The 21,717-nt window shown below is 41.4% G+C and overlaps 1 protein-coding gene across 13 annotated transcripts in view; it reads left to right on the forward strand.

Annotated features, from left to right (window-relative positions):
* The window catches only part of LOC135501089 (ras GTPase-activating protein nGAP-like), a 76,152-nt gene that overhangs the window by 7,701 nt on the left and 46,734 nt on the right, over positions 1-21,717 (forward strand). For 3 of the 13 annotated variants that reach the window (XM_064792876.1, XM_064792877.1, XM_064792874.1), the window contains exon 1: positions 6,417-9,145. The exons of 3 other annotated variants lie outside the window; for them this stretch is intronic. In XM_064792876.1, the coding sequence (XP_064648946.1) occupies positions 6,541-9,145 (2,605 nt within the window). In that variant the 5' untranslated portion in view covers positions 6,417-6,540. Of the gene's footprint in view, positions 1-6,416; positions 9,146-18,890; positions 18,967-21,717 lie in introns of those variants that run through there. 7 more of the 13 variants (XM_064792870.1, XM_064792875.1, XM_064792868.1 and 4 more) reach the window with 4 other exon arrangements.

Raw genomic sequence — 21,717 nt, forward strand, 5'->3', positions numbered from 1 at the left:
CACAGAGGTCATATGGCGTAAATTGGCCGTTAGAGTGTAAACTATGGCACGTTTCTTAACCAGTAAAGCTATGAACTTGAAACTTTGTGCATATAACCCCCTACATCAGATAATCTTTGATGCCGAATTTTGGCCTGATCTGATTCTTTATTCGGCCACCAGGGGGCCATAATGGAAAAAGGAAGAAGTGCAATATCTTGCTTATTTGAGTGAATTGTTTTCGATAAAATTTTTATGGCAGGGACTTCTAGCAAGGATACACCACATGTCCTACGATTTTTGGATTTGACCTCCTTTTCTAGGTCACAGAGGTCAAATGGCGTAAATTGGCCATTAGAGTGTCACGTTTCTTAACTGCTGAAGCTATGAACTTGAAAGTTGGTACATGTAACCCCCTACATCAGATAATCTCTGACACCGAATTTTGGCCTGATCTGATTCTTGATTTGGCCACCAGGGGGTCAAAACTGAAAAAAGTAGGACGTGCAATATCTCGCTTATTAATGACTTTTTTTCGATGAATTTTTTATTGCAGGGACTCTTAGCAATCACACGATATTGATCTTGTTGATGTCATAGACAATTATTGGTTGGATCATAAACTTATATATACTGCCCTGTCTTATTACTTGACATCTACACATCTAAAAAAAGTCTTCATGCCTGATTGTGTTCACCATATTCACCTCTAAACTAAGCATGATCCTGCCTACTAAAAGATGTATACGGTGGGCACAATGGCCCCTGGCCGTTTCATCTGAATATGAATTTATTATCGAGGTTGTATCGTCCATGTTTCACTTAAATGGCATTTCTATGAAAACATCCTCCAAATTTTGAAAACAATTATTTCTGTGTCACTTGGCTTAAAAATCTACCTCCAGCACAAAAAAAATATGTCATTCAAACCAAAAATGAATCTCATCTTGATAAGATGTACGAAATCATTTCTTCAAAAGGCTCACCTCAATATAACGATTTCTCCTCATTTCCTCCCAGAAACAAACACCAACCTGACCCTTACCCTTTCTTTGAAATAATCAGACGACAAATTTATCGCCGCCCTTTAGATCATTGAGAAAAAGAACGCTTATAGCTCAATAAAGCTTTGTCGATTTCTCCTTTGCATTTATCAGGATTATGGGTCTATGTTTGTACACAAGGTAACCTCCCTTGACCGGTACCTCTATAATCAGGTCATCAGAGACATTGGAAGAAAGACAGAAAATGGCTTAAGATTTTTTCACCCCTTTTATCAAGGTTACCATTTGGTCATCTTTTGAGCAAATAGTTGCTTTGGCCTCGTACCTTTTGATGTGATGCCTCAATGTTTGTGCAGGAGGTAACCTTGCTTGACCGGCATCATGATCATCACATCTTAGACGTTGGGAGAAAGCCAGATGATAGCTCAATAATACTTGATCATACTTTTATTTATTTGGTCCACCTTTGGCTGCTTTGACTCCAACTGTGTAATATGTTGCTTCAGAAGATAACCCTGCCTGACCTTCAACTTTATGACCAACACAAGACAAATGGGAGAAAGACCAATAACAGCTCGATAAGACTTAGTCATACTTTCATTTATCAAGATTATCATTGGATGTTTGACTGGAGAAAGCTCCTGTAATCAGAATGATATTTGGAGAGTAAATAGTTCCTTTGGCTCCGATGTATTTCTTGTAGCTTGACATAAATTAGCTCACTTGACTGGCAACTCTAATCATGATATGTATATGATGACCAGTGACATAACGGCTCAAAAAGACTACGTCATATGCTTTCTTATATCAGAACTAGGCTTTTATCACCGGTCTACGAGGTCTTTGGAGCCATTGGTTGCTTTGCTCCAACCATTTGGCACATCATTTACACAGCCTCAAACCCCTGACCTTCCAATCACAAGTCGGACAACCATCAACTGTTCCAACTACAAGCTCATTCGAAGTCACAAAGATGGTTGAGGGAAACATAAAAGAAGATATACAAGATGATTTCATCCAAGACCTCACAATTTGCCCATGATCTCGCCTAAGACATTATAAATGTGACATTTATGACAAAGAACAAAGCGGTTCCTTGTCTTTGATGGCATCGATTAGTGAATGGAACAACGTCATAACGATGCGGAGCAATGGAAGGATTAAGATGGAAAAGAAAAATCACTCGATGACTTGGTGACCTACTTGCTTTGTGAATGGACCATTATTGGTAAATTAGCTAAGATTTTCACTGATTTTTCATCCATCTTATTTTGGTACTGATTCTAGCAATTGGGACTTGACATAATCTTTACTGTTATAATTCAGCTATGAATTTACAAAACTTATGAAATGAGCCGATGAAAAATTTCAAATAGCCTTGTAATTGTACTTTTCCGACCAACTTTCTCATACAAAAGGTTTCCTTTGTTCATCCAATAGAGCCAAACCGCAGACCCTACTCCAGTTATTACCCCTCTCCTCTTTCACCCCTCCCCCAGTGCACCCTTATTCCAGGGCTCCAGCGGTTACGACCCCTTATTATCATCATCGTATCCCGAAAACCACCACAATGGGACACAAGCCCTCAGCTGCAAGTTGGGTCAAATTTGGTCAATTTTCAGAAACTTTGCCCCTTTATGGCCACACGTGTTTAATTTTGGCACAAGCACTGATAAGGTTTCCTAAATTATACCCAACACTTCAGAATAAATGTGGTTATCGTAAATGCACAATTTCTAGTCTCCTTGGAAAAGAGGGAGAATTTGGCCGTTACATTTGATGCGTTCTTTCATGGTGACACGTTCCGTAAATTATGCGATGGGTTTAATCTCGATGCATGAGCGCACTGATGAACTCGAATGTGGTTTGTTTGTTGAATATAATTGGACCCTTGGATAAAGAATACGATTGGTTATTTCCAGCCCTTCTGTTCATTTTCTTCTCGCTTTTGAGTTGATATTGAGATTGGAGATACCCTGACTGTGTTTTTGGCACACTCAGGGGGGTGACTTTTTCTCAATTTCAATTATTTTTGTAGCCAAATTTGTATTCGGGTCAGTCAGGTCTTTCGGCTGTTATCTTAGGATATGAATTTATAATTAGCCATTCTGTTTGATCATCGGTACCTTGACAGCAATGGCAGACAATGCCGTGCTAGATATATTGTAAACAATGGAACGAGGGATTCATCGAACTCATCATCACACACGCAAAGTTTGAGGGTGAAAAGGCCATTTTGTTCAGTTAAATGAACTGATGATAGCTGATAGGACTATTTTCATAGCGTTACAAATTTATGACAGCTCACAATAGTTTTATGAGAAATGTTTTCATTTCGGGCATGAATGAGCTTGAATTCTGAGTGTTGACAAGTTGAAAGTTGACAATGGAATAAGACTAGAATATCTCAAAACAAAGACACATAGAAAACACCAGATGACTTCTTCCAAAGTTAGTAAATCCATAACCATTCTGATGAGATCCATCTTCATAATAAGATCAGAATCTTTGACCCATTATTGAGGACCTCTTAATCTAGCGAGGATTGTCTCTGCGTCTCCGTTAATGAAGACAATTGAGAAGGCGCCACGGAGGACAACGAGGTCCGTGGCGAAGACGGCAGGGGGCCGTGGATGATCACACGAGACAAAAACATCCCAGATGGAAAATCTTCGTGAAGGAATTGTTCGATTTAAGACGCTGAGGGATCGCCTGATGACGATGATGTAACGTCTGATCAGAACTGAGCACGAGTCAAGGGAAATACATAGGATTCAGGGGGTCAAACAGTGGTCAGGCATGAAATGGGCTAAGAACATTGCCAATTTTTCAAGATGAGTTTGAATGCAATGAAGGATAGAAATGGCAGTAGTTGATATTTGAAGTGCGAGCAGTAACATTTTCATGACCATGTGTGTCTTTAAATGGGTATTGATCGCTGGCTTTGCTCTGATCAACCATGTTGGAGATAGTTTCAAGAAAAAGATATTCTCTCCTAGTTTTGGACTGCCTGTTGTCTTCGAGCCAACGGCTCAAGAGTCTCCGGGCTGATGGTCAAGTCTCAAGTCAATACTTTTCTATATTTAAAAGAGTAAAATGTAATAAATTGCCAAAATTGATATCGTGACCAAAGTGGGTCACATTATTTTTGGACTTCGAATTTGGGTTATCAAAATCGATTGTTAAAATGTTTACAGCTTGATTCATGTTGACAAGAACTCTTTATCTGCCACATATAAAGTAATTACTGTGTGATTGATGTTTGTATGTCTCTTATCGAATTTGGGTAAAATAAATTTTGAAGATTGCTTAGTTTTTGAAAGCATTAAAAGTTACCTGTCATTGCATAGGCCTTGAAGTAATACGTTTTTTGTGATATGCTGTCTCGATTTGTTTGGATGAAAACATGGACTGAAAACCTACATTTTGTAAATTTTGATAGGAAAAAACTATTTGTGCAGTGCTCCAGTTATTCCTGTACATGTACATGTGCATACTTGAGAAGCAATTTGACCACATTTTGCTCCTAATTATCATAAGCTAATGATACAAAGAGCCGTAAACTGTAGACATCGCAACCAACTGGGACCGTTCTGTGGCAAAATGTAATAATCAGAGATGTTCACTTGGGAATAACTTTACCTGGTTTTGGTGGTTATTGGCGGAAATTAGGGGAGTGATTACTACAGTCGGTGGTTTATTAGTGCAAAAGGAATACTTAACATAGCCTCGTTGTCAGTTCTTGTGGTATGTTGTTGGAAGGTATTGCCTTTGATTGTGAGTAGAATCGGCTAAAGTCAACGGAAATTAGAGAAGGGCTCGATTATTAGCATTGGCAAGGAGCAGTTCCCCTTTATGCTAAGTGCAGGGCCTATATAACGTTAATAGCTTACTACAGGAGGAGCTTATCTAGGCCCTTCTTGACACCGAGTTGGCAGACATCGTCAGTGGTTAGTTGGCGGATCTTGGAGCTTGTGCTTAGAATTCAGGAGTTCTTGGAAGATAGGACATTGTGAAAAAAGTGCTATTCTGGGTTACATAAAAAAAGTTTGATTATTGGTGGTCGGTTCATGGATACAGGATATCATATTTTGTGAAGTGGCTGTTGTTTCAAGGTTTATACCATTCTACATGGAGTCAAACATGTAGGAAAGGTCACTTTACATATGAAAACATAGACAAAAAGTCCCACAGGCGAGGACCGGAATCACTTGTATGTCCTCGTCATGACCAAGGCCTGTGTTTTTGACCTGTAATGACTTCTAGTGTCCTTGCTTGTCATTCTTATTCCACCGTTCAAGCCCCTCTTAGTTGTGTTGTATGCCTTCATGTCTTTAAAACAATTTTCGATTATTTGGGTGAATGACTCTTGACTTTGGGAAAGTAGACCTTACGTTTTGTGTTGGTCAAGGACCAACTTTTGGCCGAGGTCAACTAATGTTATCTATTTTTGTGTGTGAATTATTCTCAATTGCTTTCTTGTTAAGTGCGGAAAGGATGTGTTCTATAGTCCTGGTGTGAAGTGAGGTGATTTGAGAAGGACCTCTCCCTTCTAAACCTTTTGATTGACTGCCTAAAACCCCACACCACCAAGCTCATCCTGGAATCACTAGGTGCAGGTTTGCTTGTGAGTTTTGGATTTTGGATAAATGAGGATTCATGTCGGATCAAGGGATTCTTTTCTGCATTCATGTGGATGCTGCAGTTACTTGAATTGGGTACCAATTATGGTTCACTGAAGATTTTCTTGTATTTCCATGTTTCTGTCTGCATTGCTCGGATGGCTTCTGATATCAGCCGTGCTTTTATTGGGGTAATCGTTTATCATTGCCGATTCCTCCATTAATGTAACGCTTACCTTTGCATATCTTGCAGTAATCACAACAAGATGTTGCTATCATAAGGAAATCTTGCTCTCATCAATGTCTGATACAGTCTACAGATTCAGTCATGAATCAGATCTGACTATTCAGCATTTGTGGTTTCATGTGTTACTTATATTAAGCCGGCTTTAACCAATTCAGATGTTTAGAATCGGTCTTGCTGTCATTGGTTATTGTCATATTGAAGGTGAATTAGGATTCATATGACTATTCTACACAACATCCTTCCATGTGTTATACTCGCTACAAGCTTGGAACTGTGTTACCAAACTGCCTGTCCGTGGATTAGAATGTTGACAATTTGACGTGCTTCATCAGTGACTGCGACAGTGTTGAAGGAGATCCAGGAATCAGACTGCAGGACCCTGCATGGTTCCACATGTTGAAAGCTTTGAAATGTAGGCAACAGCAGGTGTCACAAATTTCAAAATTTCCGGATTTTTTCATGGCCAGACTGTGAATTCGACATCTGTGAGTTGGGCATATCGGTATGCTAATCAAATGTATGTGTATATGAACTAACTTTATTATGTCTTGAAATGCAGTTGAATTTACATTGGTGGAAATGCAGGAGCACTTACGAATCATTGTGAAGTAGACTTAGATAGAATTTGGATTCAATGTGCTGAACTGTTGATTCAAGTTAGATTCACAAGGATGACTATTATGAGATTATGGGAGTCTATGTCAGTAGATTTACAATGAATTCTGAAAAGCAACGTGATTCAGTCCTGTCAGTCCCATCCGCGGCTGCCATGCCTGAAAGACAATCAGAGAACATTACAAATGGGAATAAAACAGATAACCCGAGAAGTGTGTCACTTCTCGACTTTGGTTCCGACCCCAGGTTGAAAAAGTCATCGGATGATTTACGATTGTCGGATAATTTACAATCATCGGATAATTTGCGAAGGAGCAGTATCAAGAAATCTTTGGATGATTTATATATGACTGGTGATAATGGTGGAAACTGTGACAGTATTCCTAGCTTGTCTGGTGCTTCTAATATTGATGCAAGTCCAGATAGCGTCCACAGGAAAAACAATGCTGATAAAGTTGCCAAAAGCTTGTCGCTCCTCTACCTTGGGGCTAGTCCACGTTTAGGGAAGTCTTCAGATAATCTTGACCCTAAAGCAAAAAACAGGGAAAAGAAGAGTTTGTTGTCGTTTGGGTTGAAACGGTTTCGCAAGCCGTTCTCTGTGCGATCCAATCCACAGCTTGCTAGTTCGCTGGAAGTTAGGGGAAAATCAAAATGTGAACGACTTGCTGCCAGTTCGAATCCTGAGATTGAGAAATCAGCAGAGGATCTTGATAGAAAGAGACGGACAAGTGCAACACAGAAACTTCTGTTCTTCGCATCGAAACATTTCAAGGGGCGGTCATCAGAGAGCCTTAGTAAAGGTGGAAAGAGTGTGTCCTTGGATTCTGTGAGGTCAAAGTCAAAGCAGGATGGCTCGTTAGAGAAGATCTCTGGTAAGGAAAATCCTAAGGCAAAAGGAGTGTTTGGTAATTCCTTCGGATCGAAACATTGGGCTAAGAAACTTTCAAACAGCCTAACCAGAAAGAAGAAATCACATGACCTTGAGAAATCATGCGACATTGAGAAATCACATGAGATAAAGATCTGTGCACCAGTGAAATCTGTTGAGCCACGTTCGGAAGTTGACCCTCTCACTGAAAACTTGAAATATACCACACTACCAATACACTTCGGGACGAAACTTAAGAGACATCTCTCATTTAATCATAGCAGGGAAAAGGAATTGGATGCTGCTGGAAAAAGTTCATCCATTTCTGATGCAAAGTTGAATAAAACGCCAGAAAAAAGCAGTAGGACGGCCAAGGATTATTTGAAAGAAAAGGGTGTGCGTTTGTTTTCGTTTGGGTCCAACCGCTGGGCCAATAGACCTACTGATTTTGGGAACGGGAAAGTTCAGAATTTGGACACGAGTGGGTTGAATAAGTCAGCAGGGAATTTGTGCGGGCAGGAGCGGGTCACGTCTAAAAGGGCATTTCCTAATGTACAGTGCCCTGAAATGGGCCGGAAAAGAGCATTTTCATTACCTAATGAGGATATTGGGCATGAAAGTGTGTCGACATCGTCAAATGAGACAAGGGCATTAGCTAGCGAGAAAAAGGCATATCTAGGTGCGATTGGTTGGAACCTGAAGGTCAACCTGTCCTTGGATAACTTGAGGAAGAATAACCAGTTTGCCAGTAATGGAGACAATCTGACCTTTCGGTCGAATCCGCTTGTCGACAAGGTGACAAAAACAGTCGCTTATGAGAATGCTGCATTTTGTGAGGAGAAAAGAGAGCCTTTGAAGGAGCATGCTGCAAAAACGCTGCTGCAGAAGGCGCGTTGGTTTGAGGGTCTTCCTGAGACAAAGGATGAGAAGATCAGTCTTCCTTTGCCTGGGTCAAGCGTTGGTTTCGAGGAACCTGCAGGGAATGCCTTTGGGGAGATCTATCCCAATTGTAGGGTAAAAAAAGCAAGTCTCCGTTCAGAGATGCAGTTCTTGGAGAGGGACACCTCGATGGAAAGACCGAGGAAAAAGGGTTATGTCGAGCAGTTAAGGATTGGTGCGGCAAAGATAGGGAAAGTTCCCAGTATTATTAGCGGCAATGCTCAGCTGAATTCAGGGTCCATCGCAAATCTTTCAGCTGATGGGATGCAGTTTGAAGTGGACAAGTCACTTGCCAATGAAGAAGTTGTAAAGGAAAATGGTGCTTCCATTCTGCCTGATGTGTCAACTTTGATGGTTGATAAATCGTCACGTAGTGAAACTTACCCAAATTGTCAGGTGAAAAAAGCAATCCTTCAGACCGAATGGGCTGGCATTGAAGCTGAAGAACTGTCAGAAAGTACAAGTCGAAAATACAACCTTGGGGCAAAGGGGCGAGGCCCATTTCTGGTCTCGACTGGTTCTGTTCCTGTAAGCATTGTGTCAGGTGAGAGGGTTGAGAAGTCTAAGTCTGTCGAGAACTTGAACAAATCCGTGTTGAGTTTGGACAAATCTATTGATAATTCAAACAAATCCACGAAAACTCTTGACAGATCTCTTGACAGTATTAACAGGTCGATTAAAGTTTTGGATCAGTCTCTTGATAATTTCTACGAGGAGGTCATCCTCAGTTGCGGGCAGAATCTTTCAAAGGATTATCTGACTGTAGGATATACCAGTCGGGGCTTGGAACGGAGGAAAAGCATATCGCTTCCGACGATCGTGGTCGATGAGTATGGGTCAGCGGACTCTTTGGATGAATCTGCAGTTTACGGTAGGTTGAGAAGTTGTTTGGCTACATGGTTTACATTTGCCACTTCAGTGGTCATTTCGACTCTGGTGGTGGTTGGTTAAATGTGATGTAGTTGATGTATTAGTATCAAACTCATAATATTTGAACCTTCTCATCCCAAGGGCAATGGTCAAATTGAGCATTCTGCTATTTGTGAATTGTTATTTTGATGTATAGCATCAGAATGCATTGTTTCATGGTTCTGAAACTGCTCTTTTCTTAGCTCATCAAGAACACATGTTTTGTTTTCAAAACCACTGCCGTGCTGATCGGTGCATAATTAATGAATCTGCTTGTACAGTGACAAACATATTGAACGATTTATTATTTATGATGGCAATATTTGTGATACGGTCATGACTGCAAGTCATTGTCAATGATGTATTGTTCTATTATTGTCGCTCCTGGGTTATTGATGGGCGATTCTTGTGTTGTATAGAATCAGCAACAGAGCGAAAACATCAACAGTATTGGTTATCAAAGTAACCATTGAGACCTTATAATACCATCATCTTAAGACCCAAATGTGTCCATTCCCACGAGGCAGTCCCTACAGCCCTTGCTTGTGAACTGCGTTTTGCAATCTTGAGGCCTTGTAAATCGGGTTACCATTTCAGTACTTGACATTGCTTTACTAGAAGGAAAGGGACTGATTCTTGACTGCCTTCTTCATACTCATGTTTTAGTTGAGGGAATCCTTTCAGAAAGACCTTTCAACTGGAGAAGTGGGGCTTCAAGAAACATAGGCTAACCAGTACTTGTGGACAAAATATTTGCTTTTGAAGGATCGATTAAGTTTTGCCTGACAATGTAAAGTAGTGTTGTCTTTTTTTGTGTTGATTGCTTTTATGATGAAGGTGTAAGTGCTTGGGGCTTTTAACCCCAAGTTATGATACCAGAACCCCTTTTTCTTTTAGGTAAGTACTATTTCCATAATTTGAAGCAACTCCCAGTGCAGGTAGGAAGAAGTCTACTGGTATCAATTGACCTTGATTAAAGAGCAAAGCCTTTGTCTAGACTCATTTCTATTTCCCATCCCCCTGATCCATCTTGTTGTCATTGACAACGCAGATGATAAATCCCATCCCTCAGAATCAGGATGTTATCAATGATAACAGATATCAAGTTGGTGAATCACACACAAAATAGGTCTAAATGGTTTACACCTGCCTGAGATCAATGAAGTCACTTTGTGTAATATGGGTACTGTCTAAAGCTCAACTATGGATACCTCGCCACCAGAGGAGACCTCAGCAACTTAATTGAAAGCTGGGATGCAACCTTACCAATACCTGATTCAAATCCTGCAACTTTCCGTTGACCAGTCAACTGCACAGCAGGTGTTTCACCATATTGTGACTTAGCCAATTTCATCGGGTACAAAGTCATCATGTCATCTGTTGCATGGAGAGAAACCCCAGGGGAAAACGGTCAGTCATGTGCTGCCCTGACTTGCCGCAGTTGACATTTCCCGCCTGGGGCCGCCCGCAAGGTGACATGTCCACACCTGCTGAATAACTAATCAATGATTACAGATCGCCAACGTGATATTTGAGGCGGTGGACAGTAGTGTCGGGTTTCAGAAGTTAGTTTGGAGGTGCCGGGACCCCTTGTGTCAGTTGTGCCATATGGCACATTGGAACCAACTGTGAATGACAAGAAAATATCAGTTAGTTTGCTGCGAAGTCAGTAGTAGTAAATGTATAAGATTTGGCCTCCTCTTAAGAATCATTCCTCACAGCACTTCAGCATCCTGCTGTCTTTTAGGAGATGTTAGGTGCATCACTTGATCTTCGAAGTCTGATGAAGAAGGAACAAAGTGGTTGGATTGGTTCAAACCCAAACCCTTTCATTCAACACACCAGCCTGCCAGCACTCATCGCTGAAAAGATCAGAACATCCATCTTGTGAAATGAATTCTTTCTTGGTAACCATGATCTACACGAACCGTTCTTGACCTGAGACATCTCAATGAAACTAGATTCCATATAATCTACTTTCTCTGCCACATCCGATCTCTTACCTGCTCAACAATGCGCAGGAACTGGGACCAAATGATCAGCTCAGAAATAAAGCAGTTAAAAATCTGATGAGCCGAGGGCTAAGAGACAGTTCTTTCCTTGCATTCAGAATGACCTTGGAACCTTCTGTTCTGTCAGTTACTGCAATCGGCTTCCAGCAAATACGAGATTAGATGGGATTGCCACAAAAATGTTAAAGAATTCTCGTCCATTCTTTGCAGTATCTGATTGTTGACAGATCTTGCATCCCAGAGGCTGACCGCAATCGCCAGCATCATCCCCATTGTCCATGATGATGCTCTCGCGCAATTCTCCTGTCATGATTCGAGCAGCCATTGTAATGTTGGCGCGTGATTCCGTTGTCCATATTCTCATATCAGTTGATGAAGAGATTGTGTCATGAACTTGAAATCATGTTTGAATTGACAAATTTTGGGGTTTGGCTCATCTTGTCGTGGTCAAGTGGAACCAGGAATGTTGAGGTTTTGATTTATGGCCATGATTCAGCTGGACGTGGCTGTAGTTCTCTGCAGGAGGGCCACAGCGTGGAGAGGCAACCTGTTTTGAGGTGAGGGCTGGACACATTGAGGAGGAGATGAAGATGAACCCTTCTGCCTTCAACAGGTTATGTTTGTGCAATTTCAATTGAAATGGTTAGGTTTGAGCAGGAGGTCACACTGGGAATGACCTGTCCTGAATGAAGTAGGGGCTGAACTTCTTATCAGGTTGAAGTTGTCCCTTTCTTTCCCACTCTCTTCTGGGTATCAGTAGGTCCATCTTAATGATTAGAACTCTATATGGCCGTTATAGAAGAACCTGTGGTTTCCACGCTTTGTGCCTCAGGTGTAGAAAGTCCTTCATATTAGATTGCATCTTCAGAGGTTATGCAACAACATTGTTCTTCCATGGAAATGGAATGCAGTGTTATGTTTAACTTTTGAGAAAAGTCAACTTTTCGCCATAACATATTTTGCAGTGCATCCCTGAACATATAAATCAAGTCCATTCCATGTCATTCAGGACATTTCCAATGATAATCCAGGATTAAGCCCAATTGTCCCAAACAATAAGCTAAGACATGCCAATTTGAAGACCAAGGTGTTTACATTGTGGACACACAAAGACTTGCAAAGTGGCTGCCAATTTTTGACTTGAGGCAAGCTTCTTCTGGGAGTGATTGACAGCTCTGATTGCTAATTGATGTGTTTCGGGGACAATGACTATTCTGCTGTTGTGTGGTGCATTCTTGCTCTGAGTGTGGTCAGAGTAGGACACCTGCTATAACTTTGGCAGCGAAATTGATATTTGTATTTCATATTTTGGATATACCTTATTGATGTAAATTTATTTTGGATACGTAATGGTTTTATGGCTCCTAAAAGGTAGGTTGTACCATGAAGCTTGTTGTACTGTCTTCATAGCTTTCGGAATGGCATAATGGTGGTTTTGCCTTTTGGACCATGTGTTTCATTCAGGTTGGTTGTTGCATGAAGCACTGGTTGTTGTTGATTTTGGGGATGTGGGGAGGGCCTGAAATGTGAATACAGGTTTTGAACACAAAATGCATCAATGTATTGTGGGATTATCACAGATTTCTCGGCAGTTCTCAGCCTTTCGATCGAATACCGTTTAAAATGATGAGTTCCTGTCCAATCTGAAGAGAAGACATTGTTTCCCTTGCAAAATGTCGACCTTGGTATCATTACTTAGTGTTGATTTAATTGTGATGTCCTATTACATTAATATAGACCATGACTATGGCGTTGTTGATGAATCAAAAGAAAGGACAACTTGACACCTCCGTACGGCCCGCCCAACGAAGCTGTGAGCTGGCCCATGGCTATATACCGGCTTCTGTGGCCTTTGTCGACCTGCGATAACGTGGGTACTTTGCGGTTAGTTACCTGGTCTTTTTCAAGATTGCGTGGGGCCGATTTGAGATTTCGTAACCTTGAGACGAGCCTGTATTTTACATCAGGACCTCGTCGCCTCTTGAGCAAGAAGCAAATGGGCCAAACTCCAAAATAAACAATCAAATATTGCAAAACACATATCCTGATGAGAACAAATCTGTGGTTGCTTGATTCCTGTAACAGTGGACATAAGGTAAATAACAGAGGAGGCATGACCTGTGACTATTTGCTTTCCTTTGCAATGTTATAAAAGGTTTTCTCTCTGTTGATATCCTGAAGGTGAGCTGGGATGTTTTTGTACATTCACCCTCGTAAACATCGGGGTTAGTTACCTTCTTTGTATTAAAATAGCAGGTATATTTTCCGAGTGATTTTGGAAGACTGGCAAAGTCTACTGCTCAGAATAGTAAAATGTTATCACTGATTCTGAATAATTTGATGGCCGCTTCCTTTTATTGCGAGCAGATGAGCGAGGGGCTTCCAATGACTAATCATCAGAGTGTGTCCACCTGCGAATCCTGATAATTGCTGCGTGGTGCATCGCATGTCTCTGCAGATTTGCCAGCATGATTAGAAACAAAGTTCAGAGACAGGGTCATCTGCGCACGTGGACATCAATTCTGATTGGTCTCTCCGTCAGGTGTCTTGATTGGTCACCTTACTGCATTTATGATTGCTCAATTAGCAAGCCTGGTTCAGCTGGTGATAGATTTCCAGCTTTTGCACTTGAAAGTTTTTACAGATTTTGAGCCTCGTAGCCTAATATAGTGGAGGGTCTTTTGGATGATACTAATAGCCATGGTCCCTTGTACCTAATTTTCTAGGCCCGGGCAAGTGAAAAGAAGAAGATGATGATGATGATTGAACCAGCGTGGCAGGGCAGGGGTCATGCCTGCAACTTGATTCCGTAAATGAAACAGTAGCAATTTCTCAACAACATTCCTCACAGAACTACGAAACTGAATATGTCCCACTAATTACATGCATTATGACAGCCATTATCTGAGAATATCACCCCAATCTCATGCCGTGACTGGAGCAACTGAGCAGAGGGTCATGGTGGTCTGTATTCAGATGGACACGCTTACTGATGCAACCGCCTCCTGTCCGTGTTTATGGATGGCGATGACCATTATGTCGTCAACAAAGACGAATGTCACAACCATGTTGATGGGTTTTTTTCGATCGTTGAGACGATTTTGGCGATGAAGCTCGAATATAACTTTGGCTATGGTATGAGGATTCAGTAGCTGTTAGCAGTTGACCTACATAGCTCCATCCTCCCTTCAAAGGTCTTCTTGGAGTAAAATGCCAACCTCTAATGTTGCTGTCTTCGGATCACCAAGGTGATGTACATTTCCATTGTGTAAAGAAGGCCTAAAAACTTGCCAAGTTTCAGGTTGGAATAGCGTGTGAGGTTACCATGCAAACCTTTTAATCTCCATGGTATCACCTCTGCATCCAGAGGTGAATTAGTCTTAGCGAAAATAATTGATATCAACAAAGATGGACACAATTTGGTATTGTCTTTAACCCTTGGAGGGACGAATCTTGCTTTAGGAAGCTCGATGAAGTATTTATCTGTGTTATGACCTGCTTTAACAAGTTCTATCCCAGCTCTAGATGATGTGAATCTAATGGATTGCTCATTACTTCCATAAATGATATCATAATAGACTGGTAAACGGCCATAAAAGGAGCTGTCATCTGTCTGATCAAACTCGCATTAGGGGGTGAGGGGTAGGGGACAAGAAATTAGGTTTGACAATGCTTCCAGGATGGTCAAACACCTCAGAGGAGGCTAATTGCTGAAGCAAACACCTTTGATATCCTCGTCTGTGTCAGTGTTTGTAACTTAAAATGGCTTTGGCAAACAAAGGAATATCTTGAGACTGAGCACAATTCTAATCATACTTTACAAAACTAAATGATTTCTCAGATGAACTGAGGAAAAAGAAATCTTTCTGATGATGTCAGTTTCCATGGCAACAATTAAAACAATACTTTCTTTCCTTTAGTGACTCATGCTGCCCCTGGGGAGTTGCATCGTGCAATTTCATCTTCTGGAAAAATTACGACAGATTCCTTTACTCTGGTTGGTAATTAGGAAATCGGCTAATTAGACCTTCGTGTTGACAATCGTAGCTCTAATTACAAAATGACTTCTGTCACTATGTTAACCCTGCGGCACATGGTTTCGTTAGGGATTTGGGTGAACCTACCGAATCTTGCTGATATTTGGTTGTGCAATTCATCATTTTCCAGGATCCTTCATACGACAACTAATGCTGATGCTGGTGCTGCCATCTTGTGTTGTCAGTATGAACTGATTGATGTTGTGCGCATATTGTTTCTTTTCCTCATGCTAATGTTTTGTGTATTTCTCTCCTTTTAGGTAAGTGTCCTTTATAACTTCCCAAACAAAAAGTAAGACAGGCAAAATTTGGTATTCGGGGATGGTGACTTCACTACTTAGTGGTTAAAATTCAAATGAGCAGATAGATAGCCAGAAGTGGTACTGCGTAGTTTATATGTTGGTTTCATGCCGTAACAATGAAGCATTTGTCTCATGTGCGGCCCACTTAATGATTAGAATAGTTCTCAGGTGTTAATAAGGTAGCGTTATGGGTGAAATATGAATGTCAATTCGTTAATTGTGCAGTCACAAGGGTTGGTAACCTTTTGCAAGTAAACAAAAACCTCTCTCAAGGACATCAGTTTTGATTGTGAAGTCTAATACAGATGGAGACACCGGTCTTGGCAAGGATGATTGGTATCCTCATTGACCTTTTCTGCCACATCCTTCCGATGAAAACAAAGACCAAGGAAATAGCAGATCTACAATCTCTATTGTTTTTACCTCATGACAGATATCTGATGACATGTCAACATGATGATTTGCAGATTTCGCTAGAATTGATGTCTCAATGTCACCCTGTAACGTAAAATGTCACTGTCATGCTAAAGTACATAGAAGATGTCTCATATTATTTCATTGGACAATGGTGAATTGTTGTGGTTGCCAGTATCGCCTGAATTCACTGCTTTCTAGGTAGTGGCCTGAGTAAAGTCGTTGTCCCCTTGCCATTTCATGATATCTGGTATACTCGTGTCTGAACTGTGCTGCAAATGCAGTGATGAAAATGAATGTTGTGCGCACCATGCAAGGTTACTTATGAACAGAGCTGTGTAAGTTGATTTGTTGACATGGGTCATCTGCATGATTTAAACTAGCTTCTGATACACAGTCTGTCTGAAGACTACTTGGAAAGACAAAAAAACTTCTTAAGGTACTTCAAGATTACTCTGTAGTGGATGATTCACACGGTGCCTTTGCGACACACGAAGTTGGCATCGGATTTCTAAACAAGAGTGACGAATCAAATCCTTCACCTCAATAACCTACAGTCGTCCTCATGTCTGGAACAAAAGATGGGAATCGGTAATGATTGGATTTCAAACGAGGGATGTGAGGCACAAATCTCAGGGTGGCTGATTCACACAAAAGGTGCTGCTCATTCTTGTAACATTCTGATGCAGGAAGGATGTGCTGTTACATCAGATTGTCTAGTTTTGTCTAAAACTAAATTATATACTTAGATTTGACATGTTTGATCCTCGTTTGAAGTCTGGATTTTACTGTATCGTTACAGTGGTAGGGGGCAGTGACGGTTTGTGAAATTATTCCATATTCCGATTTTTACCGAATTTGTGTTTTGAAGTCCATGTCATGACCTTTCTGTGATGAGTGAGGTACTCTCACCTCCATGCCACTGATTCCAGTGTATGTCGAGTGATGAGATTATGTCGGCTGATTCTTCTGTAGCTGCTGATTCCCATGTATGTCAGGTGACGAGATTATGCCAGCTGATTCTCCTGCAGACTGCAGAGGTTACAAACAGCTTAGCCAAGATAAATGCCTGACATTTTTCTGCGCCAGCGTTTGAAATCAGACTCGGCGCAAACAATTTTCCTAGCTGCAGATTTCAATGTTTATGACGACTAATTTTTGGTGGCTGATGACTTCGAAAAACATATATTAATCTTCATCATTGGGAGAAATATCTACCAAAGGTAGAGCATACCTCTTTGAACTAATATAATGGAACGAGGCTAAGGGGACTAAACCTCTTTGAACTAAGACTGGTACTGTCACATATGAATCTATAGGCCTCACCCTTAGGCTGGACCTAACCAAATCTGTATCATTCAATGGACAGATGTAAGTTTTTTATGAACAAAGTTGTAATGGGAAAGTTTTCTCAGCTTTAAAGCCATTATGTTGACAATGTGCTCTAGGATGGCTTTTGTTGGTTATGCGGATTGTGACCATAAATCGCCCCAATATCTTACTTTATTCAGTTGTATTCTGTCGGCTGTTTATGTTGCCATGGTTTTCTAGATACGGTTATGAATACTAATATTATCTGAGGTTTGATATCTTTATTGCCTGTGATGAATTGAATTGAATTTCACACTTTTTCTGTTTGGTTGCACTCATATGCAGACACAAACTCAAAGACAAACATAGCAAGCTAGTACATCTCGTACAGTGCGTTGCACTCACTGTCTCAACCGGTCTGTCCTCCTTCAGACCAACCTGTCAATATCTTCACGTCTGCTGCGCAGAGCTCTCCACTGTGAGAAGGTGTTTAAGACACTTTGAGAGGACGTGGAATTGACTACCGCTCTGCTTCGATGGAAACTCACACATGATGACTTAACTCTCTAGTCTCTCTTGGAGTGTATATGTAAGGTGGTTGTGGCTGGTAGCTGTGGTAGTTGGAGAGAACCCGCTGCCACAATCAGCCCTTCACTATCATGTTCAGGCACCTGGCTTCGAGCTGTGGTGCTATACGCAAGTGCCGAGGTCTAGCCTGGTAATACGTATGGTGCCCAGCAGGTTGGTACGTTTTGTAGGCTTGTAAGCCAGTCATAGCTAGAGGCTTCTATCTTGGGGTCCATGCCTAGACATCATGTGTACATACATTGATCCATTAAGAGTCCATGCAAACATAATCTGTATTAATCATGCACTTGAATTTGTTTTACATTTGCTCTTCAAATTGCCGTACTTCATCCAAAAGATTCCAGCAGATTGATCAAGTGTCACTTTCGCAAAAAGTAAACATTGAAATAATAACGATAAAATAATTTGGAAAAATTTAATTACTTTCAAGATAAAAAAGGCGCAGTGTGCATGAAATGAGAACTATTATTACGCTCTAAATGCATTTTGAAGAGCTGAATGCACTGTTAATGTATGCTGGTGTATTGCAGACAGGGTGTGCAATGTTTCCTCAAAAAGACGGAAATCTGCATCGTCGGGTTAAACTCGTAGTGGGTAATTTTCTGCACCATATAACCAACTGTCAAGTAGGGGTGAGTATACAAATATTGTATCTCCTTCGAGAGACAAGAACATCATCAAGTGAGTTCCTCGATGTGACAGATTAGAAGGCTGTAAGGTGTTAAAACGTAGAGAGTCAAAGGGTCAATATGTTTAACTTCCGAAGTCACAATGTCAAGTATATAAAAAGTATTCTCTTCGGATTTCCTGGACTGTATACGCAAATATGTGTCCGTTTATAAAGATCCAATCACATTCATCAGAACTCTATTACTCATTATTGTGAACAGACAGCAGAAGTTGCTTTGGTCTAATAAACCTCGTCATTCCAGTTGGATATTGCCGATCCCCACCGGGTGTCATTGTAAAACATTTGTATTGATCAATGCGGACGAAGTGGATCGATATATTCAACGTTTGACCTAGTTTATTTAGGGGACATACGAAGTTCTCTTAAGATGGCCTTCTGAGGACGTGGCTGTCGTCTTGGTTCATATCTCGATCGGCCAACTGTTTTCTGTGTGTAAATACTCCACTTCTTGATATTTTATGGCAGTGTTTCAATCATACACCTGTATTCGAATGTGCTCGATCCAATATTGTTCCCAGTGATCATTCAGCCCAAGGAAAGTTCAATTTGACATTTCTCTGGTCAGTTCAAGGTCAGTTCTAGTGCATTGTGCCCCTCACACCACATTGAGCTGTTGTTGATGATGATGGACATCGCTTAGCGTCTATTTGTATAAAAATGGCTTCATAATTTTTACCATTCATGATCGCCGTCAGTGTAAATACTCTCAGTGATGTATCAACAGTTGACGATTATCGTTGACCCTGACGAGTTCATTCCTCCCAGTCCAAACAGGATAGTAATGATCCCACGCACATCGAGGTGTCAGTCCATAATGGGTTGTTGTTGACGTGAGTTTGTGTTTGTTTCATTTGCATCCTGGCGATCTGTTAGTTCTTTCTTGGTCCTCTGGTCCATCAGGACAGCAATCCTTTTAGCACTGGCGCCCACATTGTCAACAAAGCCCTCCAACCCTTAGGTCATAATCTCTCTATCTATTTTGATCAGGTCCCCCTTCCATGATCTATGATCCAATTGCAATGGTTGTCTCTGGACATAATCTCCAGCACCAAACCATAAAGATGGGAGACGCTGTTCTATAATGTCGCAATTTAGGTGGGCATTGTGTCTTGATCAGGTTTTGAGCCGAACCTGATACTGAAGTCATTTTGATCATTGGTTATCGCGAATGTTCGTCTTGATGAAGGAATCGAGTCAGTAATCTCGTTCTCTGTTGCAACAACTGGCAGCAGCTCCGACATATGCCACAGTCCTCTACGGGAGCTGGAAGCTGTTTTCAGTACAATTCCTTAAACATTAGCATTGATGAAGAGATGCGGTTACTAATTTTCCTTCTGTTGGCACAGCTGTTAAGAGCTCTGTCTAATGCGCCAAGCTAGATATGTATTATTTAGATTTATGTCTGTGAGGTTGGTGGCCCTGTTTTATTTATTGTAGCCAGAAGATAAATACCGATAGGAGGATTTTGGATTGATCCGTTGCATTCGCAGGGGCTTTAGTGACAACACTCGTCTTCTCTTTTCAACACAAACTTGCTAGCTTTATCAGACATGATTTGAGTTGTAGATTTGTTATCTCAAATTGATGCTCATCAAGATTGTGGTCAATTATCACAATCATAGTGACATCCTGGACAGGTTTCCTTGTTCTCATATTGAAGCGTCATTGAAGCGTCATTGGGTTGTTGATTGAGATTAACACCATTGCCAGTTAAATGAGCAGTAAGTTGGTCAACATTGTGCCATCGATGGAGTAATCGACTGGCATAGACTCACAGTCATACTCTTCTTTTGACTGTCGCATCCAGATTTGAACTGTGCAGTCTTAAGCCTGCACCACACGGTGAAAACTTGCGTGATGCAAGTGACACGCGTGCATGTTGCGACAGGCAAATTCTCACTGTGTGGGGTCGTTTTTTGCTGCGTATCTTCCCTCGCGAGTCGAGACGCAGCCGATCTAGCATGTTTGATATTTTCTCAACACGCGAGGAAGTTAATCACCGTGTGGGGGCTACCTGCAGCAATGTTGCGCGAGTTCGACGAATCACAACAAGCAGATCGGTCACATGATTTATAGGTCAGTCACATGATACCAAAATGGCAGCTCCCATTGAGTCGACAGCAATTCAGCAATTAGATTTGCATAGGCCCCCTTATCCTCTCTTCTCTGAATCCATGGCCTTGTCCAAAGACTACGGTCCACGCGGCGCCGCCTCCGCCGCCGCCTCCGACGGAGTAACAGCAGGAAAATAAGGGCAATTTGGTCTTCTTGGTCCATAATACTTCTCATAGGATTTGACAGTTCCCGGGCGCTGCCATTTTGGTATCATGTGACTGACCTATAAATCATGTGACCGATCTGCTTGTTGTGATTCGTCGAACTCGCGCAACATTGCTGCAGGTAGCCCCCACACGGTGATTAACTTCCTCGCGTGTCGAGAAAATATCAAACATGCTAGATCGGCTGCGTCTCGACACGCGAGGAAGATACGCAGCAAAAAACGACCCCACACAGTGAGAATTTGCCTGTCGCAACGTGCACGCGTGTCACTTGCATCACGCAAATTTCACCGTGTGGTGCGGGCTTTAACCGGTAGTGATCTGCACATCTGATGACTACTCAGGTTCGATCTACTTGAGGCATAGTCTTCCAATAGTTATATCACTATCAGTGGATTGACAACGATGTGACTTGTCAAACTATAGACATACACTCTTCATGATTATCAGTATTGAACCGTGCAGCGATCCAACCAACAGCGATCGGCACATCGGTTAAATTCCGAGCGACCGATTGCTCATCTGTCGTCTCCATCATTCGATGACATGACGGGCCAGGCGCAATGATCGCTAAACTCTACGAGGATAACACGAATGTGGTACCACGGCAACCGCATAGACATTATTACGATATTAGGTGATAGCAGAACCAATGGTTGGTAGCTAAGGAATTCGGGTGGGAACTTTTCAATATGTTACTGACGCAAATAGTATTGTTGAAATTTCTTTATTTGGGAATATACAGTTGTCAGAGTTAGCGGAATCTGAGGAGTGGGCTGTCTTTATCAAGTGTAAGACAAGTTCCTTCAGGAATGTTGGTTATCACTTTTAAGCTGACCCTTCTATTGAAAGGTGGACATTTTCCTAAGCTGCTGATTTCAAATTCAGATATCTCAGGAT

The sequence above is a fragment of the Lineus longissimus genome, chromosome 17, assembly GCF_910592395.1.
Source record: "Lineus longissimus chromosome 17, tnLinLong1.2, whole genome shotgun sequence".
In the NCBI taxonomy this organism is placed as follows: Eukaryota; Metazoa; Nemertea; class Pilidiophora; order Heteronemertea; family Lineidae; genus Lineus; species Lineus longissimus.